General features: G+C 46.5%; 8 protein-coding genes across 9 annotated transcripts; 3 read left to right on the forward strand and 5 right to left on the reverse strand.

The window, feature by feature from the left end:
• Positions 1 to 83: 83 nt before the first annotated feature.
• On the forward strand, positions 84 to 4,098 carry E1B28_004668 (uncharacterized protein; the record flags this gene model as incomplete). Its single annotated transcript, XM_043149172.1, has 11 exons — positions 84 to 945; positions 995 to 1,376; positions 1,427 to 1,698; positions 1,755 to 2,079; positions 2,139 to 2,230; positions 2,297 to 2,443; positions 2,502 to 2,651; positions 2,712 to 2,927; positions 2,983 to 3,145; positions 3,211 to 3,309; positions 3,362 to 4,098. The coding sequence occupies exons 1-11, from the start codon at positions 118 to 120 to the stop codon at positions 4,096 to 4,098; spliced, it is 3,411 nt and encodes a 1,136-aa protein (XP_043013776.1). The 5' UTR covers positions 84 to 117.
• A 352-nt stretch (positions 4,099 to 4,450) lies between these two features.
• E1B28_004669 (uncharacterized protein) lies at positions 4,451 to 5,170 on the reverse strand. The gene is made up of 5 exons (XM_043149173.1): positions 5,041 to 5,170; positions 4,965 to 4,986; positions 4,904 to 4,907; positions 4,817 to 4,845; positions 4,451 to 4,767 (listed from the first exon to the last, which is right to left on the reverse strand). The coding sequence occupies exons 1-5, from the start codon at positions 5,119 to 5,121 to the stop codon at positions 4,538 to 4,540; spliced, it is 366 nt and encodes a 121-aa protein (XP_043013777.1). The 5' UTR covers positions 5,122 to 5,170; the 3' UTR covers positions 4,451 to 4,537.
• A 798-nt stretch (positions 5,171 to 5,968) lies between these two features.
• E1B28_004670 (uncharacterized protein) lies at positions 5,969 to 9,442 on the reverse strand (the record flags this gene model as incomplete). Its single annotated transcript, XM_043149174.1, has 18 exons — positions 5,969 to 6,080; positions 6,137 to 6,236; positions 6,286 to 6,481; positions 6,544 to 6,879; positions 6,936 to 7,208; positions 7,272 to 7,505; positions 7,558 to 7,806; positions 7,865 to 7,983; positions 8,036 to 8,072; positions 8,126 to 8,208; positions 8,261 to 8,276; positions 8,340 to 8,417; positions 8,463 to 8,516; positions 8,573 to 8,731; positions 8,794 to 8,883; positions 8,937 to 9,022; positions 9,087 to 9,152; positions 9,205 to 9,442. 18 exons carry the CDS (start codon positions 9,440 to 9,442, stop codon positions 5,969 to 5,971), a joined length of 2,526 nt encoding a protein of 841 aa, XP_043013778.1.
• Positions 9,443 to 9,539: 97 nt separating this feature from the next.
• Positions 9,540 to 12,442, reverse strand: E1B28_004671 (uncharacterized protein). 2 transcript variants are annotated; one of them, XM_043149176.1, is made up of 17 exons: positions 12,339 to 12,442; positions 12,201 to 12,268; positions 11,760 to 12,054; positions 11,682 to 11,707; positions 11,554 to 11,626; positions 11,449 to 11,493; positions 11,133 to 11,399; positions 11,052 to 11,079; positions 10,945 to 11,001; positions 10,706 to 10,890; positions 10,470 to 10,649; positions 10,394 to 10,415; positions 10,264 to 10,341; positions 10,192 to 10,216; positions 10,066 to 10,134; positions 9,873 to 10,011; positions 9,540 to 9,818 (listed from the first exon to the last, which is right to left on the reverse strand). In XM_043149176.1, exons 3-17 carry the CDS (start codon positions 11,932 to 11,934, stop codon positions 9,610 to 9,612), a joined length of 1,578 nt encoding a protein of 525 aa, XP_043013780.1. In that variant the 5' UTR covers positions 11,935 to 12,054; positions 12,201 to 12,268; positions 12,339 to 12,442; the 3' UTR covers positions 9,540 to 9,609. The 2 variants fall into 2 exon arrangements, with proteins under 2 accessions (XP_043013780.1, XP_043013779.1); XM_043149175.1 differs by having other exon boundaries at positions 10,066 to 10,216; positions 11,760 to 12,268.
• An 18-nt stretch (positions 12,443 to 12,460) lies between these two features.
• Positions 12,461 to 14,328, forward strand: E1B28_004672 (uncharacterized protein). Its single transcript, XM_043149177.1, has 6 exons — positions 12,461 to 12,672; positions 12,725 to 12,879; positions 12,929 to 13,320; positions 13,375 to 13,837; positions 13,896 to 14,006; positions 14,062 to 14,328. The coding sequence occupies exons 1-6, from the start codon at positions 12,465 to 12,467 to the stop codon at positions 14,194 to 14,196; spliced, it is 1,464 nt and encodes a 487-aa protein (XP_043013781.1). The 5' UTR covers positions 12,461 to 12,464; the 3' UTR covers positions 14,197 to 14,328.
• A 70-nt stretch (positions 14,329 to 14,398) lies between these two features.
• Positions 14,399 to 16,742, reverse strand: E1B28_004673 (uncharacterized protein). The gene is made up of 8 exons (XM_043149178.1): positions 16,562 to 16,742; positions 16,254 to 16,508; positions 16,006 to 16,185; positions 15,884 to 15,952; positions 15,605 to 15,814; positions 15,145 to 15,519; positions 14,727 to 15,089; positions 14,399 to 14,671 (listed from the first exon to the last, which is right to left on the reverse strand). The coding sequence occupies exons 1-8, from the start codon at positions 16,679 to 16,681 to the stop codon at positions 14,462 to 14,464; spliced, it is 1,782 nt and encodes a 593-aa protein (XP_043013782.1). The 5' UTR covers positions 16,682 to 16,742; the 3' UTR covers positions 14,399 to 14,461.
• A 68-nt stretch (positions 16,743 to 16,810) lies between these two features.
• Positions 16,811 to 17,744, forward strand: E1B28_004674 (uncharacterized protein). The gene is made up of 2 exons (XM_043149179.1): positions 16,811 to 17,375; positions 17,433 to 17,744. The coding sequence occupies exons 1-2, from the start codon at positions 16,886 to 16,888 to the stop codon at positions 17,714 to 17,716; spliced, it is 774 nt and encodes a 257-aa protein (XP_043013783.1). The 5' UTR covers positions 16,811 to 16,885; the 3' UTR covers positions 17,717 to 17,744.
• Positions 17,745 to 17,921: 177 nt separating this feature from the next.
• On the reverse strand, positions 17,922 to 19,100 carry E1B28_004675 (uncharacterized protein). Its single transcript, XM_043149180.1, has 3 exons — positions 18,999 to 19,100; positions 18,505 to 18,942; positions 17,922 to 18,432 (listed from the first exon to the last, which is right to left on the reverse strand). Exons 1-3 carry the CDS (start codon positions 19,061 to 19,063, stop codon positions 18,021 to 18,023), a joined length of 915 nt encoding a protein of 304 aa, XP_043013784.1. The 5' UTR covers positions 19,064 to 19,100; the 3' UTR covers positions 17,922 to 18,020.
• Positions 19,101 to 24,999: the final 5,899 nt, after the last annotated feature.

Raw genomic sequence — 24,999 nt, forward strand, 5'->3', positions numbered from 1 at the left:
TGTACTACTGGTACTGGATATAGGTCGCGTCCCTCGTGATCCTGTGACTAGAGTGACCTATCGTGATCGTGACAGCTTGATTACTCCCAACACGCTCCTCAACAGTACAAAAATCGAATGGACGACGCAGATGTTATTGACATCACCTCCGGAGAATCAGACAAAGAAGAAAGCCTCGACGAAAGACGCGATTTTTTTTGCTCAGTCGTACGGAGGGTAGTAGATGCTCTTGGAGGATTTGAAGGGGACGACTATCGGTTAGGTGACGAAGCTCTCGGGTGCTTGAAGGACCTCAAGAAGTTGTGGAGGAAAGATGATACAGATGACGAGCGTACCATTGCCCGTATCTTCTGGGAATCTCGCGTTCTGATGAACGACCTTATTCCCATTTTGCTGATCACAGCTGGGAAGGGTATGGTGGAGGATAAGAAGGCCATTGCCGTCGCGGACCTCTTGACAGCGATGACATGGCCGATAGATTTGGCGGAGGAGCTCAAGGAACTGGACGACCAGCTGGATAAGGGAGCGGACTACACTCAGCTCCTGCAAAGTCACCTGCATTACAAAGCGGCGCTGCTCAAACCTGGTGTTATTCAGGCTTTGTTTGGAATCATTATTCCTCCACTGGTAAAGGCTCCCAAAGATCGTACGGAGAGAGACATGCAGATTGTCAATGTGATACTCCATCTCTTTCGTAACTTGGCCTTCATCAAAGATCCCCCGACCAACATGAGTGTCAGCTCGGACCAGGCGGAGTTCTCGACCTTACAATCGAAACTTATTCGCGCACTATCGGAGACCCATATGTTGGAACTGCTGCTCACAGTTGCTGCCAATGTCGACAAAGACCCACTGTTCGAAAATTCTAACACATTGGTGCTCGAGATCCTCTATCTTCTCTTCCGAGGCATCAAACCGACCTCTATGGCCACTGATCAGAAGAATGTAAGCCCTTGCCTCTGATTCGTATCTTTCTCCTCTCATTTCCACGCAGAAACCGGCAGACACGCTCAAGAAGTTGCTCAAAGACGAAGAGAAGGCCAAGAATAAATTCTCACGTTATGCCCCTTCCAGACATTCCCGTTTTGGAACCACCATCTCTGTTCAACTCAATCCTAAGAGGACGCCGAAGCCAGCTGATGATGGAAATGAAGCAGACTCGGAACCCGGCAAGAACGACCCAAGACAGCCGTTCGTCATTCATCGCCAACAGGGTATCAACAGGGACATAGGTAGCATTTGGGACATGTCAAAACGGAAGATTGCAAAGAAAAGTCAGACCGTGGATGAACTCAGTAAAGAGGACCACCTCACTGTGGAGGCAAGGTTCACACTGCAGACTTTTGCCACAGACTTCCTTGATTCCTGTTTCAACTGTACGCGCTTTTTATCTATTTGGTTCTCGTTCCTGACTGACACTTTTCAGCATTTTTATCGACTCTGTTGAAAGACATACGGTCTGAGAGGCCTAAGATCACTGAGAAGGACAACTTGCGACTGCTTTTCGTAACTAAGTGGTTCCTGGAATTCTTTCTCAGTATGCGTGCGTTATACACTCAGAGATTGCAATCGGATCAGTCGGACGGTGCATGTAGGGAAGTTTTGGCAAAGTGGAGATTTGGTATGGTTGCTGAGATAGTAGAACAACATTGGATCATATGGGTACTCAAGAGGATGCGCGGAGCTGTCGAAGAAAAGGTATGGATCGGATTTCTCAAGTTGATTCTTTTCTCCTTTTCACCCGAATTTCGCAGCCCAAATTATGGACAGAACTTCAAGCTGGGACTGAATGTCTGACACAGTTACTGATGCTGATTGATGCTATGTCCACATGTGAAGTTGAGGAGGAGCTTCAGCAAGCGGCGGATGTACTTCAACATCAATTGGTTTATAGTGGTGAGGTACTCGAGATTTCTTTTGAAAGTCTTCGAACGTACAAGGAAGGGACGCAATCGCTTGCGTACTTGACTTCGAGTATCAATATGGGATACGCGCTGTTCAAAGTGCTGGAACGGTACGTAAAGAAGAGTTCTGGTGATATGTACATCAGGAAGAAAACGAACAAGAGGAAAAAGAAAGGCGAGTCGCCTTACCTTCATGTCTTCGCCACGTATTGAAGCTCGCATGGTTTTATTCAGGCGACACCGAAGTACCTGAAGAGGAGGATTTACCCCAAGAAGAAGAGGACACTATACATGAGACTATGTTCACCCTTGAATCGTTCGAGATGGTCAGTCTCGTCAGTCTCACAAATCGCTATTTAGGGCTTACGATGTTACCCACATTCTGAGGACAGAAATTTGCACAAGCGGATATAACACATACACTTCTCACTTACCTCTCCCGGTATAAGGAATTCCCCTCTTCCGACAATATGAAGCGCGTCTTGAGTCTGTTGCACAGGCAAGTAGTACGTGCCAAGGCCGAGGGACTTTTCTTTAACGTTAGAAATACCCCTCGCTCATTCAAGGCAATGATGATCATGATTTGCTTTCGTTTAGGTCTCGACTCTGAACCTCTTCAAAAGCATTCTAGATGACCAGCGCTCACTTCCCCGAGACCAGCCATACAAGGACTTGATATTCCTCATCAATTACATTCTTCGTCGGTTCTTTAAGGCAATGGAGGAAGACACTTTCCTCGCAATTGAGGTAAGAGGTTTTCTTTACAAATCGAGTAGTCTCTTACCCGTTCCTCACGTTTGACCGCAGGCGTTCTTTCCCAAGAACCGTGGGAACTGGAAGCAGTTTTCGAGCTGGGAGCCTGAAGAGAAGAAGACTAAACGACAGAAGGCTACGGTTGAGGATACACGTTTCCCCCAAGATGTGGAGGTCAAGAAGGGTTACTCGTGGAGTGATCAGCTCGGAATAGCGATTGCTGTTTTGGTGGAATCTGGGAATTTGGAGCTAGTAAAGTGGCTTCAAGAGGTATGTTTCCCCCCCTTATAATGTATTGCCAGGTGCTAAACTATAATGATGTTAGATCTTGAGCACAGTCGTCGGACAGCGTCAGAGGATTGTAGATGAAACTGACACAAAGGCAGGCCAGAGCTCGAATGAAGAGGATCAGGATGACTACGAGAAAGCGGCAGCTACGAGGATGGGTGCCGTGTCGGTTGATGCGAAAGCGAAGATGACAGACTACCGTAAGTCGTTCGACATACAATTCCGAACGTAAGACAGAGTTAATCAACAGTGTGAACCTTTACAGTGATTCCTTATACCAGTGACGAGCACGCAGAAGCAGCCACTAAAAATCCTCACCTGAAACTTCTTTTCAGGTTATCGAGATTTTTTATTCTCGATGAAAGTTAGGAAGTTTCATCCTAACCACAGTAGCATGTCCTAACCACTGTTTAAAGACGAGGATGAACTGCAGTGGTACGTTCCCAAAGCCATCCTTCCAGACGATCTACAAGCGACATACAACGTTATCGCTCAATTTCTGGAAACCCCGTTCGACCTCGAGGGAAAGAGAGCGTCCGAATACCTTAACAAGAAACGTCGCCGTCGAAGAAGACCAGCGTACACTGATTCCACTGAAGATGACGCTGTTGCTGTGGATGACTCTGGGAATGAAAGTGGGAAGGAAAGACGGAAAAAAAGAAAACAAAAGAAGCAAGAGGAACAAAAATACAAGTCGGCACAAATGATTGTTGACAGCGACGAGGAATTTAACCGTAATCTGGAGGATATCTTAGCTCAGGAGCGGGCAAGACGAGAAAAGGCAGCAACTACTGCAGCAGCCTTGGGAGCGGGACGGAATGGGACGATGCATACTAATGGTACGAAGAAACGTCGTCGGAAAGCAGGTGGTGATAAGGGGGAAAAGAAAAAGAGGAGGAAACGCAATGAAACAGAAACGGAGCAGACAGGATACGAGGAGAACAGCGACGCAGACAATAGCCAATCTCGACCTGTTTCGCCTTTGGAACTCGCTCCACCAAGACCAAGACCAAAGCCAAAGCGGATACCGAGGTCCTCGGCCACCGATTCATTAGAACCACCGGAGGAAGACCACACCGATGAAGACTTCGACGTGACAGCCATCAAAACCATCAGAAAGAAACAATTGATCCTGTCGGATGAAGAGGAATAAGACCATCTTGTTGTCGCTCGCCTGTAATCTATTGTACTATCTCAATTCAAGCTTTTCATAGTTCAGCCTGGCACACTCGTGCAATGGTTTGGGAGATTATGCCACCATTTTTGAGCTCGACCGGATCCACTTCCTTCCTCCTCACTGACGTAGGCGTAGTGAAAGAGGTAGCAACACTTTTGTGTGAATCCCGAGGGACAGAAAAGATCGTCACAAAATAAAGCAATGGGAAAGAAAGACGAGAAATTGGGCGGAGGGACATTCACACAGCAAATGCAAATGCACGTACCAGGGATCATACTGCCGAGTTCTCTGCTCAAATTCGCAAAAATTAGCCTAGGGTCAGTTCAGTGGGTTGCAGATTTGGACAAAAACATTCCAACATACAATAATGACAAGAACAATTTGATTTGACTTTACTTCTACAACGACTGACCCATTAGATGCCTGACAATCCTTTCCCTCTGGTGTCAATCACTGCACTTCCTTTGGTAGTGTTGCCCTGGAAGGTCTTTTCAGAAATGCTGCCTGGCTGCGACGTGCCCTTTTGCAATATTATCTGGACAACGTCGACATCCTTACTTGTTCCGAACGTATTTTCGAGCTGTTGCTTCGAGACTTGGCCGAGATTCCCCTGGCTGCCTTGACCGGATTGGAATACGGCAAATGCTGCTCAACGTTAACACAACGTATCTATAAAACTGAATCAGAGGCTCACAATCCACAACTGAAGAGATAGGTATCGTGCTACAGACGACCGTGATCAGTTAATTGAAGACCGGGCAAATATTATTCGAGATTTTACGTGTCTGGAAGGATAACCTGTTAATGGATGATCGAGATCAATCAAAAGCAGAATAGCTAACCTCCTTCTTTCCATTTGTTGTACTGGGTTTCGTCAGAGATCAGTGAAGATCACAAAAAGGATATCGTGTGACATACGTCTTCATGGTTTACGATTATGGTGTATTCTTCGGTAGATTTGGGGTCAGGCTTATAGATGACCTTTGTTAAAGTTCGCATGTTAGATAGATGGAGCAGTTGTTATTGTAATGGTGGTGGTAGGTTGAGAGAGAAAGACTTTCAGTCCCCGACGCGCTCTTTATACCGCTTTGCCTCAGATGACGTCGATTTTTCAGACTCCGCTCAGGTGAACCTGCCTCTTATGTAATATGTAAGCGGCAAAGCAAGGCTGCCCTTTCGTCCGCAAACCGTCAGTGGTGCGGGATTCAGGGTGTATGCTTCGGAGTCAGACCTTCGAATCGTAGGAGGAATATATCAAGTTCTGCTGCTACCAATGAATACCAGGCAATGGCTACTAGGGTGGAACGTTGAGTTTAGCTGTTCATAAATGAAAATCTGGCGCTCGCGGCTAACTAACGCCATAACCATCTGTATGTTGCACGTATATCATGCTGTGAGACTCCACCCTCGTCATATAGATGACAAGCAAGTAAGAGCCCTTAAACAGACTGCCAGAGACGGATTGAGCCCCATGCCAACCGGGGACGAAGACGAAGCCTGGTAGAGGTAGATTGGATTCTACCTCGGCTGTCGAAGCTCACTGCGGGGAGAACCAACCACCAGAGCCGTTCAGAAGCGTTGAATTGTCTTTGAAAGTCCATCGGGAGTGGAGCGCAGACCTTTCAGGTGCTGTTCAATGTTTCACGAGCTCTAGGAATCCAGGGTTTCATTGTGGCTGTAAATCCCAGATTCCCTACTGGAGTCCTAAAAAATAAGTGCAGGCTTCAATGAGCGAAGTGGTATCGGATACCAGTACTTAACAAAAATAATCAACGGATATGTGACCGAGAAAGGATTTTCGAACAATAAGGTTAGTATTCTATTGTCACAAAAGACAATGGGAATCCTAATCAGGGTTCATCTGCTCTTCCAGCGCAGTCCAGTTCACCTGAGAATGTCGAGAGTTGCCCCTGTCTCCTAGCAGCTGCCCAAAATTAGTCAACGGTACCAAGGAAGGTCTGATTGTTCTTTTCAGAAAATCGCGAACATTAGCAGGTTTTTCCAAAGAACGGACCTTCCATGAGCGCACTGAAATGGAAGTGCAGTCGCTGATAACTGCTTTAACAGTCGTTCACACTGTTCATCACTGAGGGTATCGTTGAACATGATGGCGCCTACGGGGGAAAGTTTTAGAACGCTTCGAATCTGGGGAACTATAGTCACCTCTGCAAGCCTTTGAGTTTACCAAATCTAGTAGATGTCGAGGGCACCACCGCAAAGCCTTCAACCAATCACTTTCCTTCCTTCCTTCTGACTCAGAGACTGACTCTCGGTGCCGCGAGATATAAGGAATATCACCAGAGTTGACCTGTGCGAGAAAACTCTTCACCGTGTCACGCAGTCCATCGGCTGATAAAAGCTAAAGTAGCAATGGGCAGTCAGAAGGAGAAAAAAAGGAGATCGACGATGATCCAAAGTTACCTTATCGGCGACCACTTCCGGAATACAATGGACTGCGATCTGAGCGTAGCCGCCGCTGTCATCGCCATCCACGCTATCCGTTACTTCTCCGTGATCGAGAGCTCGATTCGCGAAGCAGATGCCCCAACTCCAAAAAGCATCTCGGACTTCTTGCGAATTCATCAACTGCTTCACTTCTAGACATGTCAACAAAATTGGCACTGCAGGCGTCAGATGACGCGTCTCGACTGCGTTTATATCTTCCTCTCGGGGGCCAGCCGCTTCAATGTTGCGCAAGAAACCAACGCAAAGGTCTTTAAGGAATAGTTCTACACGGATACGTTCGTCCGCGGCATGCTTATCGTAAAAATTATCTTTAGCACAAAAGGAAGGAAGCACAGGCATAGACATACCTGGTCAATTAATACAAGAGTCGTTCGGTTTGTCTCCATGCCATCTCCGCTATTGTTGAACGTACAAGCAACGAACTTGCGATCAACTTGGCTTATGACAGCAGCTTCACGTACATCGTTCCAGACGAACTTTTGCCTCATAGATTCATTGCCGTGTTCCATTGCCGTCTGGCTTCGCAAATGTTTTGCACCCGGACCTTGATTGTCTTCATGACATGGTAAATGACCCAAGGATCGTATTTTTTGTTCTCCCAATTTGTAACACTCGTTCGCCTAACCAAGTTCGGAGCGTGAGATTATTAATGGTACCCATGGAATCGAACTCTGGTTCCAGACCTCAAGTGCTCGCCGAATCCAATCAGGGGTTTCGTGATTCTCAGAGCTAGTACCGATCCTCGGCGGCCCCAAAGTACGTCGTTCGCGACAGAGCGTCCCACCTGCGTCAGCCGACCGTTCGCCTTGCAATCTTGAATGTCCGGTCCGGCTATCTACAACAAATGTTTGACCAGTGATAGCATCGGTCCACACAATCTCGTCTGCTTGCCCAGGCCCATAACCGCTTACGGTGACCTGGAAAACTTGAGCCATTTACTCGATCCAACGAAAGCAGCCTAAGCCGTACACCACCGATGTAAAGGGGATCTACCTGGGGAATCTCCGGCCTTGTTCTTGATTCATATGAATTCAATTCCTCAGAAAACTCCTCAGCACATCCGGAATCATCCAATGAATCTAGTTTCCTTCGTTTACGGGGAGATGACGGAGGACTGTGTTCGACCGGTAAAACCCGTTCAGTCGGTAGGGAGAAGCCATATCGGATGAGAAAGGCATTGACGGTCGATACAAGAAAAGACTCGACAGCGTTCTTTTCCTAAGGAGACAAAAGGAGTTGTAAAAGTTACCACGGCGTTCCAAGAACCATTACTCACACCGAAATGGAGGGAACCCTTGGCGGGTTCTAGTAAATTGTCGACTCTGTCAGGTGGGATAGTCAGATTGAGGACATAGACCGCCTTTTTCTCTGCCTTGCGCGGGGAGCGTCTTGTGGCTAAAGTTTGATCAGAGCTCATGGCAAATGGCAAAGAGCAAAAGTCCCTCACATGGACGCAATGAAGTCTCCCCCGACTCTTCATATGCCTGCCAGAAAAGATAAGAATAATACGTCGGAGAGTATGAAAGAACCGACCTACGTGTTTAGCGAACGAACTCGAAGAAAATCGAGATTCTATGATCCGCTGCAGGTCGCCATGTTCTACAGGATGATGATTTACATCTATAGCGAGAATTTATACACGGGGGAAGGTCACCCGATTCGAATGACCCACATAAAAATTGGTATGACTGTCACAACAGAGAACAAAGCCGCTGTGAGTCGCAAGTGTGGTTGATTGGATGAAATGAAACCTTTGATAGTGACCCTTCCAAACTAATAAAGCCCTCTAGTCGCATGTTATCTTGATTCACATTAATCTCGTGGACGTGCTGTTCCACTGGTCAGGTTGGTTCTTAAGGAAAGAAGCGACATACCTGTGATAATGCTTTGCCATATAAGCGACGAAACACCTCGAGGGAGGAGATACTCTAAGTCGAACATGAGCCGCAAACGAAAGACTATTTCATTCGATTACTCCACATACCTTGGGTATTCTAAAAAGATTCTCTTTCGTTCCTGCTTCGGCAGTGAACTGAAGATGAAAAGAGATATGGGGAAAGACCAGAGCATAGGATTCTATTTCCCGACGAATGATTTCGAATGAACGTAATGGAGTTGGATGCGAAAGGCGTCGAACAGGAATCTGTGGTCATCGGCATCGACATCGGTCAAACTAAAACATAAGTACACCGACGGGTTACTTACGTTGTGAAAAGCGTCTCTCACGCACACTGTGGTGCCTTGTGATGTTCTCTTCCAGCGAACAGCAGCTCCAGTATATATTGTTTTCCCACCCTGTCGAGTACAAAGTGAGGATGCAGAAAAGTTCGGCCGCAAAAGACTGTTACCTTCAATATGATAGACCAAGTTTCTCTTGATCGTGAAGTACGAGAAGATATTTCGAGACAACCCAGATCAGATGCAGATGCCAAAGCTTGGAAGCGTGTGGTTTAGATAAATGTTTTCCAGAAAGACGGACGATTTGGAGTATTCCCCACCTTCTCCTCGGAAACCAAAAGTAGACAGAAGGCTTAATGAATCCAAGCTGTACGCTTTTGAGCTTCCTATGTCATGAATTTCAGATGGGGCGACAAGTTTCAAAAAAACTGGGCTGACCATAACGTGCATCCGTGCCCAACAACGACAAACCGTCTTTACTTATCCCATGCCCATCGTCCGTCACCCAACACATCCATTCTTCACAATTTACTCCAATCTCTATATGCCGTGATCCAGCGTCGAGCGAGTTCTGACAAAGCTCAGAGACGATTTGTGGGAGTGAAGTTAGAATTTGTGTGGAACGAAGCTTTGTTCGTGTCGGAAAAGGTAGAAATTCGATAGGCAAGCCTGCCATGGTTTAACTAGATCTGTGGACATCGAAGGTTGACCATGAGGTGCTAAGCGCTCACCGTAGTTGTCACATGATTACATGATCTATCTTTCTGGCTAAGTGGGGGCAAAAAACCAAAATCATTTCATTCCTTAATGTAAGTATGTAGAGTATAAACAGTCACAAAATCATTATTTGCGTTGTTGCTTCCATTCTTCCATCCAACGTTTGATTGCTAAGAGGCCTTCTCGTTGCGCACCGGCAACACTCGGATTCGCCGCAGCAATCCGAACTAAAAGATCCGAAGCGTGGAATCCCTCACTGAGGTAGACTGGCATAGAATCGGTGCTTGAGACGTTCACGGCTTCAGCTGATACTGAGCCCTCTTTCCATGTATCTCCTGAATGTTCACGACATGTCAGTATTGTGCAAATAAGTAAACGGGAATCCCTACGTCGAGCATTGGAGAAGTAGAGCCTGTTAACCTTGACATTCCAGCCACCATAGTTTTGATTTGTACGCGCGGTGTTAGCAGCGAAGTCTGGAGCGGTGGAAGTTGTGAAGACATCGGGGTACATCGACACACATTGACGCTGATGGCTGATTTTCAGCGTAAGTGCTTGACGGAATCTGGGTTGTGGACGTACAATGTCATATTCCGGTACAACCAGATGGCTTACTATGGCTGGCACCGGGGAAGTGGCCGGAGGACCCGACTGTTAAACACAAGGTCACGAATCGGCACCAAGACTTCTCTACGCTATCGAACAAACCTGTGAGAAGCCAAATTCATTACATCTAAGGTGTTCAGTCAGTGCTAGTCAACAATCACAAGAGAAACTAACAAAATCCAGTTCCACGACCGGTAAGGCTGATCAATTGAAATATTAGGTGCCGAAATTGCATAGCTATCGAAGCATTGCCTGACAGAGTACGAGTTGACGGCAAAAGTATCCCGGTTGGAGAAAGACTTACTCGTCTGTTGCACGTCCGCACACTGACGAACCTTAATCTACGAGCTTTCCGAGGATGAGTACAAGATACCACTTACACGATGCCAACCCGCTTCGCCAATGCTTACCCCATGCAGCCAAAGCGTGATCAAGACCCCATCCCGAAACTGGCGCATTCATGCCGTTCTTGACCTCGAGTGCATCACAGAAGTTGTAAAACCTCGCCCCTGGACCGCTGGTAGGTTGTAGTTCTTGCCAAGCCCATAAATCGTTGCGAACTAATTGAAATGGGCTAGTAGACCGCACCACGATCAGTATGAAGGGAACGACTCACGGGCACCAAGAAAATCATCGTCGTGCTGGACGCTACCCATGCCGAAAGTGTCTTTGATAGCCTGTTTCGCTGAAGTATTGGTACTAGAGAAGACTTGATCCAAATGTGCAATGACTGCCACTACATCAGCAGAGCAGTTCTGTGGCATGTTCTTTCGGATGGGTTCGAAATATACCCAGAAGTTTCTATATGCCAGCTGCGTTCAACGAAAACTTCGTCGAGTAGGAGATTGAACATACTCCATGACTTGCACAGGTCCTGATGATGCATAGCCAGCCCAGATAAGACCTGGTTTGCTGGTAGAGTTATGTCAGGTAAATCGCGCAATATGGAGGATTTCACGTACTTGACCATGGTGTAGCTGGTCAATGCACCTGCAGAAGCTCATTGGCACCACAAATATCAAGCACAGTTCGTAGAGTCCTACCTGGATAGCTCCCTCCGGTCATAATCCAAGCGGCGTTATCTGGATCTAAACTCTTCCCGTTTGGCATGGGAAGTTCGACATTTCGTGCAAAATAATCTATGTCCTCGATGGATTGCTGAATAGTGTGAACCGACATACTCGTGCCAGATAGGTCAGGATATGGGTTACTGAGACCGAAGAATCGATGCTCCAGGAGAACTACTGCGCCTTTCTCCTGTTGAGCAATAAGGCCATTGATGGTGCTGTTCGAAAGATAACCCGTATAACCTTTGATCTTTAAGGAATAGTCGTATTCCGCTATAGAATATAGACTTACCTTCGGCGTTCACTTCTCCGGGGGTCATGAAGACAATAGGTCCGCCTGAATAAGGCAGAATAACAAATCGAAAGTATCAATGACACGAGAATCGTTATTGCTTACCAGGCTCATAGAACTCGTATGTATGCCAAAAACGTTGCTTGAAAGTTCCGAGTGAAGGATTATTATGGTCAATCTGACGAGAAACAAAGAATAAATATACGGCTCCAGTGTGGAGAAGCCTGACAAACAAGTTGGTCAAAATGATAAACGGTATCTTTGAACCTTATGTATTAGCGCGTCCTGAATAATCTGCTAGAATAGCGCACCGTAAGGCGGGAGTACAGTTCCGTTCCGAATCTTGTCGCTGAACAAGGCCGCGCCATCAAGTTTAGGAATGGTACTCGTAGGAGGTAAATTGGCATGAGAACGGCCATCTGGAAGTAATGCACCAGCTCCTATCGTAAAGCCAAGTAGTCCGATGATAGAGAATCGAAGACGCATTGAGTGCGAGTGCTGAATGGCCAAAGATTGGTTCGGTTTTCAGCTATGAGCAGCATGCTTTATCAAGACTCAGAGGGAAGCCTTCAAAGTTTGAGCGCTACACGCGTGCATGATAGAGACCTGGTGAGTGATATCAGTGTGGATATTGAACGTTGAACCATAAGGCAGGTGAAGGAAGGGGCGAGGATCCATATGCCATAGGCCTCGTATAAAAGACGGGACTCCGGAATATCACCAGGACTATATTTGGATGATCATGAGCATACACTTCTCTCATAGCAAAAAAGGCGGGACGGGGTGGAGGATTCATCCTAGAGATTTCCCGTCAAGTCGCCTGCAGTAAGTAATATAAATGCACGGTAATTTAATATTTAGATTTTCGGCTGCAAGTCGAGGAAACCCACCGCAAGTGACAATTTAGTTCCTTGGATCCCAGCGGTGGAGAGACTACTGGCATCGTGGGTTCAGTAAAGGGTGAACAAGGGTCGAGTGACAAACGCAACGGACCGGCGTGGGAGTGAGAATAGTCGATGAACCGTCCTTCCTCCTCCATCAGAGTATTCCTTAGGCGCTCTATATACCCCCTTCATCGCTACCGCTATCCCCCGTACACCTATTTAACTAGACCCAGATTCAATTCATCTATAGCGGCTCATAATTCGAAGCCCTTGGAAGATCCGGGAGCACCCCTAACCTCGCACTCGGCTGCATCAACATTGAACGATTCCGACTATCTCAGTACGTCTCTTCTCGCAAAGGTAGAGGTTTTGCATATCTGAACGGGTGGCAGGACCACTACAGCAATACAATTTTCTCATTAATAAAGGTGCCCTTCGAGGCGACGAGCACCAGACCCGGATAATACAGAAACTCCAGCATCTACACGACCAGCTCCTCGATTACACTCCTCCGTCGATACCCGAAGCCTCGTCTTCCTTTTCAATCGTAGGTCAAGATTATTCAGTTACAAACTACCACCGTAATCATCTTCCAGCTTTCTCGCATCTTTCAATCCAAAACTTCTAGCCCTACCACACCGCCCCCCGAGGCCCCGAAAGGCCTGTATCTGTATGGCGACGTCGGAACCGGAAAGACCATGCTCATGGATCTATTCTACTCTACGCTTCCACCCCACATCAAACGCAAACGCCGCGTTCATTTTCATGCATTTATGATAGATGTCCACAAACGCCTTCACGCCGCCAAAATAGAGTTGGGCTACAAGGGTGGGGATCCCATCGTCCCGGTCGCGAGAGACCTGGCCAGAGAGGCTTACGTGCTTTGCTTTGATGAGTTCCAAGTGACCGACATTGCAGATGCAATGATTTTGAGGAGATTATTAGAGAGTTTGTTGAGCTATGGGGTTGTGTGTATCATGACATCGAAGTGCGTACTCCGGATTACTGTATCATATATCTATCGGTATTAATTGAAATCTAGTCGACACCCAGACGATCTCTACAAGAACGGCATTCAACGTTCCTCCTTCATTCCCGCGATTGAACTCCTCAACTCCCAATTTCTTGTTACAGACCTGGATTCAGGAACTGACTATCGTCGCATCCCCCGCGCTCTCTCCAAGGTCTATTATGACCCTCTCACACCCGAGACCCGTAGAGAAATGGACAAACTTTTTGCCTCGATCACACAGGACGAACAAGTCATACGCAATAGACCACTGAAAGTCTGGGGTCGAGAACTTCTGGTGCCGGAGAGCAGCAATCATGTAGCAAAATTTAGATTCAATGAGTTGTGCGGGAGACCATTGAGTGCGGCTGATTATTTGGAAGTGACGAAGACGTTCCCGACCGTCTTCGTACTCGATATACCCAAGATGGGGATGGACAAGAAAGATATGGCGAGAAGGTTCATTACATTTATTGACTCATGTTATGAGAGCAAGGTAACGATATCTGCCATAATCTGAGGGTTGTCCCAATGACTTACTGAAAACTTCACAGACTAGATTATTTGTATCCTCTGAAGTCCCTATATACCAAATCTTCTCGGACGATACTGTCGACACATCTAAACCGATATCAGACCACATGAGAAGCGTGATGGACGATCTTGTATGATTTTGTATGCTTTTTCAGGTTTTCCCAAGCATTTACCACTCTTGAACAGGGGATATCTGAACAGATTGTGGGGAACAGCTCCATTTTCTCCGGTGAAGAAGAGCTCTTCGCATTTGCGCGAGCTTGTTCGAGATTAGTCCAAATGGGTAGTAAAGAGTGGGCGGAGTTGGCGGGAGCATCATGAAATTACAAACTACTGACTCTCTATAGGAATATCTTTTTTAATTTTAATCGGCCTGTTCATAATACTTTTACTCGATTTTGCTCTATCTTTCCGGTATCAGCTTGCCAAATAAGTGCAATCGATACCATCGGGTCATTTGGGTTAAATGAGTCTTAGAAACAAATGGCTAGTGAAAAGCCATTATACCTATTAGGTCAGTGAGTGGGTCGTTGCGATGCTGCTTCCACCCCGACGACACATACAACACACCGGAAACAGCTTTGATTCAAACTACAGAGTAATCGTATTGCTCCACAACCCTTTCCAGCATCTCATTGACATCCAAAAGTATAGCCAAAAGCTTCCCCTCATTAGTATCTTCTTCCTTTGCCTCATGTGTTGCCACTGTTCGGAGGGAACGCTCGACATTTGCGATTGCCCACGGGATTCGAGATGAGATGATTTCATGAGACGAGAGACATCTTGAATGATACTCCTGCCCGTAGTAAAGTGAATAACCTCAAGCAACAGCACGAAATGATTTCGCATACCTTGAGGAAAGACTTCCATTTCTTCCTTACCTCCAACTGCTCAGGCATAGATCCCGACAATGCTTGACCTAACGTGATCGCACTACTCCAACCGATTTTGCATTCCTCCGTTAGACCACTGACGACGTCTTCTTCTGCCGACGTGGGTGAAGGAGATCTCGAAGTCAAACGATGATGCGACGGTGATGATTCTTTAGTGATCGAAATCTCGCTGAGAAGATTAGTGATTTCGTCTCCCCCCGGCTGCACCGACTCGCAAAACGGGTCATACTCCGAAGAAAGTTGTGAAGGCGAAGGAAACTGATCTGAAAGATCTTCATGCACGGGACTCGAGTGTTCCACAGCAGAGCAGAGCCGTCCATACTGTATTCAAACAATAAAAAGTGTGACTTTCAAAGGAATGCATGCGAAGCCTAACCTTTGGCTCCTTCGCTTGTTTCTGGTCCATCTCTCCCCTGGATTCTACTGATTTCAACAAAGCATCGATGTCTTGAACATCGTAAGACGGATATCTGAGATTGCTCCATATCTCTTCAGTGAAAATCCCCTCTTCCCAATCGGAAGCAGGCCTAAATATGTCAAGGGTGTCCAATTCCACAAGAAGCGCCATTATATCTCCAGCTGCAAGGCGTGAAGTCGGATCTGCACTCCAGCATGTTTCCATAATACCCCACATCACATCATGTAACTCCGCTATACCATCAGGGCGCACAGGGCGCCTTCCGTGGAAGACGTGGAATACGACGGCCGCGTCATTCGGAAGCTCGTAGAACGGTACGCGTCCTGAGAAAATCTATATAGGCAAAAAAAGTGAAACCGACTGTTCAAGAAAGAGACAAATGGACATTCAGATTCTTGTTATGTCCTGACCTACTTACTTCGTAACATACACCTCCAAACGCGTAGATATCACTGCTCTCAGACGTGCGTTCATCACCAATGAGTAATTCGGGTGCGAGCCATCTCGCCGTTCCCGCTGGACGGGTCGTAGATTTCAAGAACCTCAAACCATTAGTTGCGTCTACCACACGGGAAAGACCAAAGTCTGCGATACAGGCTCGTCGATCTGGAGAGATTAAGATGTTCACCTGGTTGATGAATAGGCGTGTAAATGATTGAATGAAAAAAGAAGAGAGATATGCGAGGACTTGACTGACCCCTTTCAAATCACCATGTACGATCTTCTTGCTATGTAGGTAGGCAAGTCCAGCTGCGACGTCATGCACCTGGTTCAATGAGAAACGAGGATAAAGAAACGAACGCTAGTTTTAGAACTTACCAGGCTATAATACGGGATATCTAAATTATCCTTCGTAAACTGTACGAGATTCCCATTTTCCATCCACGGGGACACCAAGCAGAACTGGTGGCGGTTATCGTCGAGGTGGTATACTCCGAGGAAGGGTAACAAATTTGGATGTTTGAGCTGTCGCCAGACGATTGCTTCCCGTAAATAGTCCTGCGAAGAAAGAAAGATGCATAGGATTGAGTGACCCAAGTGGTATCGAGAAAACGAGTGCAACCAACTTTAAACAATTGCCCCGCATCGGAGGTAAGGTACACTTTGCTGACTTTTAAACAGACAATATTTTCACTCGCCCCGCCGATCGTACCTTTCCAGACATCTCCAAAACCTCCTCCAGCAACAGGATGGTTTCCCATTTTCCGTACATTCCGAATCGCGAGGCATTTAGGATATAAACGACAAGTTTTGGACAAGCGAATCATGGTCATAAATATCGAGGAGCGAAATTCTGCAGAGACACTCGGGTGGTCAACGGCCTGAATATGAGCGATTGAAGAGTCAGATTACTTTGATACTTGCAGCAACTCACTAATTGTAGAAAGTCAAGCCAAAGTTGGGCATTTTCTCCAGTTTGTTGGAGGATGAGTTGATATTGTAACTCGTCTTGAAGAATGTTTTGAAGACGGCCCAATTCCTCATTGAATTCCATATTTGGCTCGTCGAATTGCCAGGTTTCTAGTGTTGTTGAGCATGAAGCTGAAGATTGGGACGTAGAAGCAGAAGATGGAGCGGCATTTGTGCAATTGGCCCGCCCTTATCTTATCAGCTGATTCAGAGTCGATGTTGCTCTCGACGATGAGGATGAAAAACAAAGCACTCCTTTTTACTCGTTCTCTGGCCGTAGCTCGACGGAATGGCGCTGAAAGACGAGGACGAGACCTATTTACTCCTTCTCCTCGCAGATAGCAACCTACCTACTGGTTCCTTCATTGCCTCCGCTGGCCTTGAGTCTTATCTCACACATGCCTTCAAGTCCACCATTTCCTTCGTCGACGATAGCATATCTTCATATGCTAAAAGTGCTCTTCCATTTGTCTCCGATGCCCATCGTGTTGTTTCTCGGTATCATCTTCAGGAAAGCGAGGCCGAGATCCTGGCCCTTCTCACTGCTCTCGACAATCTCTACGAATCCATGACTCTAAACCATGTCGCCAGACGGGCCTCCAGATTGCAGGGCGTTGCTCTGCTCACTCTTTACTCGAAAGCATTCTCTCGCAGGGATAGAGAGGCATCTATGTCATCTCTGGTAACAGAATATAAACTATCCATAAGGTTAGAAGACACACCAGGTCATCTTCCCATATGTTGGGGAATCTTGACTGCTGCGCTCGGATTAACCCTCTGTGAGTCGCTACAAATCCTTCCAAAACTATAAAACTGCTCAGCCGTTTCTATGAAAGCCCGTGCACAGTACCTCCATGTATTCCTCCACGCGCGTAGTCTCCTTTCCGCTTCTGTACGTCTCAACGACTTAGGTCCCTATAACGCCCAATCCGTTCTTCTTCACACCGCCCGTCCCATCATCTCCGCCGCCGTTGCAAAAAGCGAAGCTGCTCATACAGGAATACTCGTCGAACTTGATGATGAAGAGCAGGATGAGAAAGGACCCGCAACCACTTGGCCGCTGGGAGAGATCTTGGCGACCAGACACGATTTACAGCATTCGCGAATATTCAACAGTTAGATGTTAATGATATTCATCTCCTTCTCACTCTTCAATCAAGCTTGGAGTTACTGAGTTACCTTTCTGGTGTGAACTTGAACTCCACGGTTCTTATTGCCTTTAACTAGGCTTCGTCATTACGTTGGAATTTTGAGTTTCGTTCACGTTGGAAGCCCAAAGCTGATTCACATCGAAACCTTTGCACTGGGCCAAAGGTTCAAATAATAGGCTCTCCGATACACTGGTGGTGGAAGATTTTAATTCTACGGTACATCCTACAGGTTCGATGTGCCAAAAAAAAAAACACGTCAAAGTTTCTCCCAATCTAAGACGTTACGAGTGCCAATCGCGAGGATACCTCCGCCTGAGACCGTACCAAGCTGGAGAGATACGAGAACATCAGGGTATCCTGCAGTCTCGATGTAAAGCCTCCCTTTTCTAGATCATCTGTACTCGTTCCGAGAGTGTCCATGAGATACCTTCCCAACGCTGGATCACCTTCGACTTCACCGGACAGTACGGATCGGACATATGCAAGTACACGGTCCAACATCTCGGCAACGTTTTGCAGCGATGACTCGAGGAGTTCTAGTTCGGAGGTGGGTTGAGCAGAGATGGATGAAGGAAGCTGAGCTGTTGATGTGAGGAGATCAACACCGCTACGTTCGAATTGGAGGTGAACGGGTATAGGTACGAAAACACAGTTTTCAGGCTTAGGGAAGACACCAACGGGAGAACTGGATCCATGAAATTTGAGTTAATCGTATTCTAGTGATTTCTTTCTAATAAAAAGACGATCGTAAACTCACCTAACATATCCCTTAACCCCTGCTTTTGTTCCCTCTTCTAATCCCGTACTCAAATTTACATGTACAGCCATGTTCGGCGCCGTCTCTTGGCCGTAAAAATTCTGAATGAGGGCAGAATAGGTGTTCAGATTCCCTTCTCCTCCTGTAGAATACCACCCAACGATAACGTCTTTTGGGTGGACTTTGCTGTGTAGCTCAAACATCGTTCGGTGATACTCCATGTCGACAGCAACCTGTTCAGAGTTTTCGCTGTGTAGGACGGCAAAAGAGCTATGGACATGGATTTCGTTTTCACTGGCAGAGGATTCGGAGTAGGAGGTCGTTCGAGTACCCAGAAGGGTGCCTATTACTCGTGGTTGGTCATCTTTTCGTCGGAGGTAGTGATCGAGGATGGAGAAGAGAGCAACGGGGTGAATAGTAATGCTTGTGGGTGTCCGACTGTGATATGGTTGGGATATTAACCACCCTATAGGATTATGAAGGGGCGTACATACGGTATATTTTGATTTACTGAGGGAGTTTGGATATGTATTGCCGAAGATGGTGGTCCCAATGGCATTTTTGGCGATGGAGGTAAAGAGGTGAGCGACCGCGCGATCGACTCTCACAAAATTGTCTCAGTGTAGACACACCTATGTAAGAATATCTCGGCTTCCCCATATTTCACACCATCCGTATTGTTCTCTAGAGGCCTCAGAAAGAGAACGAAAAGCTGCTCAGGTTGGAATTAAGGCACACATCCTACACAGGAAAAGTTGTGTTCAAGGAAGGTTTGATTAGACAGCTTATAATTATATATATACTCGGTGAACCGTTAGACATGCGGATGTTCAGGTAGAAGGAGATGAGAAAATCAGGTCTCATAGATACTAGTAGTAGCGAGTAGAAGGTCGGTCTTCGGAACCATATTAGAGTCTTCACTGTGTCGATTCGTCTTCCTGAAGTAAGGTTAGGCACGATTCAGAGAAAAAGGGTATTAAAAGTGCAAATCAGATCTGGCCTAAGTTACATCTGCATTTCGGTTGAACGAGATAAACCAGCTCAAAGGAGCGGTTACGCTTTCCAACGATGATCAGGGTACAATGTACCACCACGACATGGATCATCATGGTAGAGAACGAGTAACGACTGTTTACTCACCGTGAGTACTTTTCACTTCTATTGTCAAAAGATGTTAACAAATCGTGCAGACAGGTGGATTCACGAGTAATCTGAATCTTCACGCAAGGATACAACGAACGAGTCTTGCATTATGAAAGAGTATAAGTAGGTGTATGGAATCGCGTGAAACGGAGCTGGATGTGATGTCGGTCGTTTTTTTTTGGGGGGGGGGGGGGGATCACGCCAATGGACTAAGCAGCCTGATAAACGTTCCAGTCATCAAAAAATGGAAAGACGAGAGAGAAAGTGAGACACACTTGATAAGTGAGGGCTGTGGGTTGCTTCTCGTGAAACCAACATAAATAATGAGAGGTATCCACCCGTAGTGCATGACGGTCTATACTCAACAATTTGAAATGGAAGAAAAGGCTTGAACGTTGAAAACACGCACTCGGGTAACGTCCACCACCTTTGCGATTCTTTCCTGTTGAGAAACCACCGTCAGTTCGGGAGGAAGCAGCGGAGAGAATGTTCGTACTTTCGTGTCCTCCGAAGGCATGATGACTGTAGAAGGTTGAGATGTCGGGAACGTGACCGCTGTTATCGCTTGTTGTCGGCGCGCTGTAAACGTCCGGTGAAGTTCATCTCCTGCCTAACATTGTTGTGCAGACGAACAAACCACCAATTTCGCGATTGCGACATCGAAACTTGCAGAGGAGCTACGCCATTGAAAGGGCGACCGGATTATCTAGCACCACCACACCGTCCGGGTTCTTCCGTTGACGATCTCAGGCTATATTTCTTGATTTACCATCGCTTCCCCACGTCTGGACAGCCCCATCTTACTTTGCTGAACTCGAATCGTGTCGACCGCCACTCAGGTTTATGTTGTGGGCCATCGCGGCTCCCTACTTTGGCTGTGCTCTACTCGCTGGTCGACAGACCGTCTCAACCACTATTTGGAGGGACTAATCTAGTCACTCTCGTTCTTGCGTTTCTCTCTCCCTTCCATCTTCTCTTTCCTAATCGAGCTGGCAAAATTTGTTCGCCACTCGTGCGCAGGTTTCACACATCTTGAACTTGATGAGTCCAATGAAATCTGATGTTTCTATCATGCCAAGGACTCCACGAGCATTCAAAATCTCAATTAATCATCGTCTTCACTCCTCAAGTGAGTACAATCGTCATTTTTGAGTGATCCTTATGGATCTCTGTTCGCTACAGTCCCTGGATCTTCCAAAAGAGACGTGTAAACTTTTTTAGGCTACGGCACACACCCCTCGAGGCTTGTTCTATATGTCCGTTACCTTGGGTGCAGAGGAAGGTACTAGAGGAGGCAACCGATACCTTTACGTGCTCACCAAAACGTGGAGGCACGCTAAGTGCTTTCATTGTTATTTTATGCAGCACTTCCGCCATTCGTTATTTCTCGTGGTGTTGAAACCCACCCCCCGAATTGACCACGTGTCGTGACAGACGTGACGATAAGATAACCAGCTCACCTCGCGGTGTCCGACACGACTTGCTCTTCGACTCGTCCTCGACGGCCAGCTGTCACTTGTAAGCTCTGAGAATTGGTGAGGCTATTTGTTCCCATATCTACAATGTACTCACAAATTCCCTATGATTCAATTTTTGTCTAGGCTTGTCAGTCAATGTTTTTTCTTTTTATGAAGGCTGAATATGGGTTGATTAAGTTACAACGACGGTTACAGTAACAGCTAAAATCATGTTATTTTATATGATACCTTACGACGTGATTTCTTTTGCTTTCCAAGTGGGGCAAGTATTTGGGATGCACGGTCATCAAACGAAAGCCCAGATGAGGAGTCTGATCTCGTAGAATTCAGTTCCACTGATGGAGAAACTGAAGGCTCACGATAAGATGAGAAATCAATGGATATCGGCACAGGACTTGTTTCGGTTGTAGTGTCCTCGCCTGTTCTAAATGCTAGTGCTATGTTATCGATAGCTTCGAGGACGGTGCTAGAATCGTCACTGAGTTCGAGAAACCTCTTGCCTGCCTGTATGAACAAATCTTGTGCCTGGTACATCTCCATTAGAGCTGTTGCCCGTCGGCTGCTACGACCAGCTTCGGCTCTAATCGGTAATGGGCTGACGACCTCAGGTGAGCATGAAGGATTGACATGGAGACTTGATGTAAATGATGTTGTCGCAGGAACCGAGTTGGTGAGTGATCGGTTATCCGAAAATTGGAAAGGGGACACGGGTGTTGACAAAAAATCGCTGAAAAATGACGTGTTCGAATTGAAGAAGTGGGTTTCAGATATGTGAGAGGGCAGGGGAGAAGATGGTAGATCTTGAAAGGAGAAAGGAGAGTCGAGAAACTGAGTTTCCGACACATGTGAAGGTGAGGGTGGAGGCGGCGGTGTCTCCGGACACAAAACGATTGACTGTACGTGGTTGGCAATCTCGGAGAAAACGATTGATCTAATGTTTGAACCTATTTTATTCAGCCCTGTGTATTTAGAATTTAGGAAGATTCAGGAAGATAGTTTTTAAATGACATACCGCATAAAATTGAAGTTTCCTCCTCCAACTTCTGTAACTCTCGCTCATCGACTTCGTGTGAGCTATCATAGTTGACGTCGGGTTCCTTCTCTAGTCCAATGTTATTCAGCTTCTCGTCTGTTGCCTCGCCTTCTATTTCCAGCTCCTCAAGTGTGAATTCGTGTGCTTGGATCTTGGATCGGTTAGTAGAGACTGAGGAAGATGAAATTATGGGTGCAGTAGGTGCGGATATGGCTCCCGAGCGAATGTTTTTGCGGTATTCATCCTGAGCATCCCTCTGCTCAAAGGACTGGAAAAGATGTGGGATAACGGAGGTGATAAAAACATACACCCATACATCGACCCGGGGTAACCGTCCACCGCGTGTGTATGGAGCAATGTATTGGCCCTTGATGCGCCCATTAAATCCTTCAAGAGGATTGTTTGTTCGTGGAATTTGTTCGGGTGGGATGTTGAGTCGGTCCGAGGCTTCGGAAACGCCAGCGGGAGACCATGAGAGCCAATAATCTTCACTTTTGAGGTGATACTGTAGGAGATAGTTGAGAAATAGCAGCCTGCCTTTAGCTTGTTTCTTTGCAAGTGAAGAGCGGCACTTTCCGAGAGCTACAAAGTGCTGGCGCTCAACTTCAAAAGCTTGCTTCGCCTCATCGTAAGTTTTGATAACTCGGATTAGTTGATGAAGAAGCTTGGCAAGGCGGCGACGAACATCTTGACGATCTTGGCCAATAGGAACACAACGAAGAAACCGGTTAAGTGTATTCTTCCAAGACTGCCACACATGGAAAATACAGAGGAGAAGAAAGATTGCTGGCCAGTGATGTGAGAGGGCATTTCTTTCCCATGGGTCTTGATCCGTTGTAGCAACTGAGATATTGATCTCCTCATCAGCATTGTTCCTCCCAAGTCCTTCTTTCCATGCTCCCAGAAGTTTCTTTAGAATGCTTGTGTCGTAATCTGCATGGGCAGCCTTGGCATCTTTTCGTGCTGAAAACAATAGTACACCAACTGGAACACCCCGTCGGCCAGGGCCTAGAGCCATCAAAATTGTGAGAAGAAGCTCAGATGAGCAGAAACCAAAGGTAAGGTCCATCAAGATATGCTTGTTATGTGCGTATTCCCAGGCTGCTTGTTTCATTTCGGGTGTTACGAGAACGAGCTCCAGACGCGAGTTCTTGTCATGTGCTAGCTTCGGTTGATAATGAAGGCACGATTCTGCAATCAAAGGAGATGGGGGACAAGGGTCTACAAGACGAAACCACGATTCCAGAATCTCTTCAGGTGCACAGCGTTGTCGTATACCAAAGGAGCGGTTGACAGTGCGGTAGATGGAGGTTGTATCGTACGACTCGAGGAAATATCGGTGTGTACGGGACCCGAGGTCATCGCCAAAGTTTTCTTTGCGGTACTTCTCTATTTCTGACCGTAGGAAATAGAGACTTGAAGCGCCACGGAGTATAAGGTCAAGTGCAAACAGGCGGATAGTGGGATGAAGTGGAATTGGCGGGTTTCTTTCGACCTCGGCAAGAAGTTGGCAGTCAGGGGAATGAGAGAGGATTCCAAAAATTCGGTTGATGGCGATGAATGATGATTCTGTATATTTGGCGAGTTCGGGGAGTTAATTCAGAATTAGCACAAGAATACATACTGTTGTTCTTGTCATGCGTAGTTATTACCTTAATCCAGCAGGGACATCCGACATTTTCCCAAGGTATATTTCGTTTTCCAGTCTTTGAAGCATGGCGGCCTTGGGTATGATCTACTCCTGCAAGACACTGAAAGAGTCGTTCATGTCGCTCATATTTATCTATGTGGGGTCTCAATCAGATCCATCTTTTGTAGAGATAAGGATATTCATACCCCCAGCAAGGTTACGGGTTCTAAGATCTTCACAGGCCAACTTTGAAGTAACATCACGTTCATTATTTGGTGGAATATACAGATTTAATTCCACATATAGCTCTAGAGCTTGCTCTATTTTCATCTCATCATAAAACTATTCAAAAAAATTCAATTGATTTCTATACCTTGATCCTTCAGAGTATATTGGAACTCATGATGTTCAAACTTGGTCGCCATTTCTTGTAATAGGATATTTTTCGCTTTGTCGCTGAGCCGAAGTTTATCCGGTATGGTTCTTTTCAGTGCACTGATCTTCTCGGATTTCATATTGTGAGGCTTTGGAACATTTGTTAATGAGTTGATCTGAGCCATGAGCTTGAATTCTGTCATGGTGCTGATTTGGATGCTGTGAGGAAAGCGAGATCGAGATGGGACACGTTCCGGCGTTTCGACGCGACGATTCACGTGGTGGTGGAATTCGAACATGTGGACAAAGTACTTGCCATTTTTATTTTGTTCTGGGCCGGGGACGGGACCAAGGCTGTTATAAAAATACATGAATAAATGGCTAGGGCAAGACTTGGTACGAAATCGGCGGGACGTGTGACATTCTGGGTTGTGACAAAATTCGGGGGGTGAGTTTAAATTCCATTTCTCGTACGTTATCCCCTGAAAGACCGGCTCTCCGGAACTCCTCCATTTTCTGTGACGCAGGACTCGGTCATCCCGTCCATCATCGGTTCTTGGAAGTGGGAAAGCTTGAGTTGAATCAAGTGTTTGAACTTCCGACAAGACAACTAGGGGATCTACGGCAAATATCATAGTTCAAGCCAAAATCTTGGAAGGGATGTGCCGAAAGAATTGTTGTACGGAGTGGAACCGACGATGGAATATGCTCCCAATAACGGGTATTGAGTCGTACAGTATCCCAAGTTGATCCCAAGCTATTCCAAGTCCATCGGTTCGCGTATCATCGCTATTACAAGTTTGTATTGGCTGGCCTAAGATGAACAACGCGTCACC

The sequence above is a fragment of the Marasmius oreades genome, chromosome 2 (genome assembly GCF_018924745.1).
Source record: "Marasmius oreades isolate 03SP1 chromosome 2, whole genome shotgun sequence".
Classification (NCBI taxonomy): Eukaryota; Fungi; Basidiomycota; class Agaricomycetes; order Agaricales; family Marasmiaceae; genus Marasmius; species Marasmius oreades.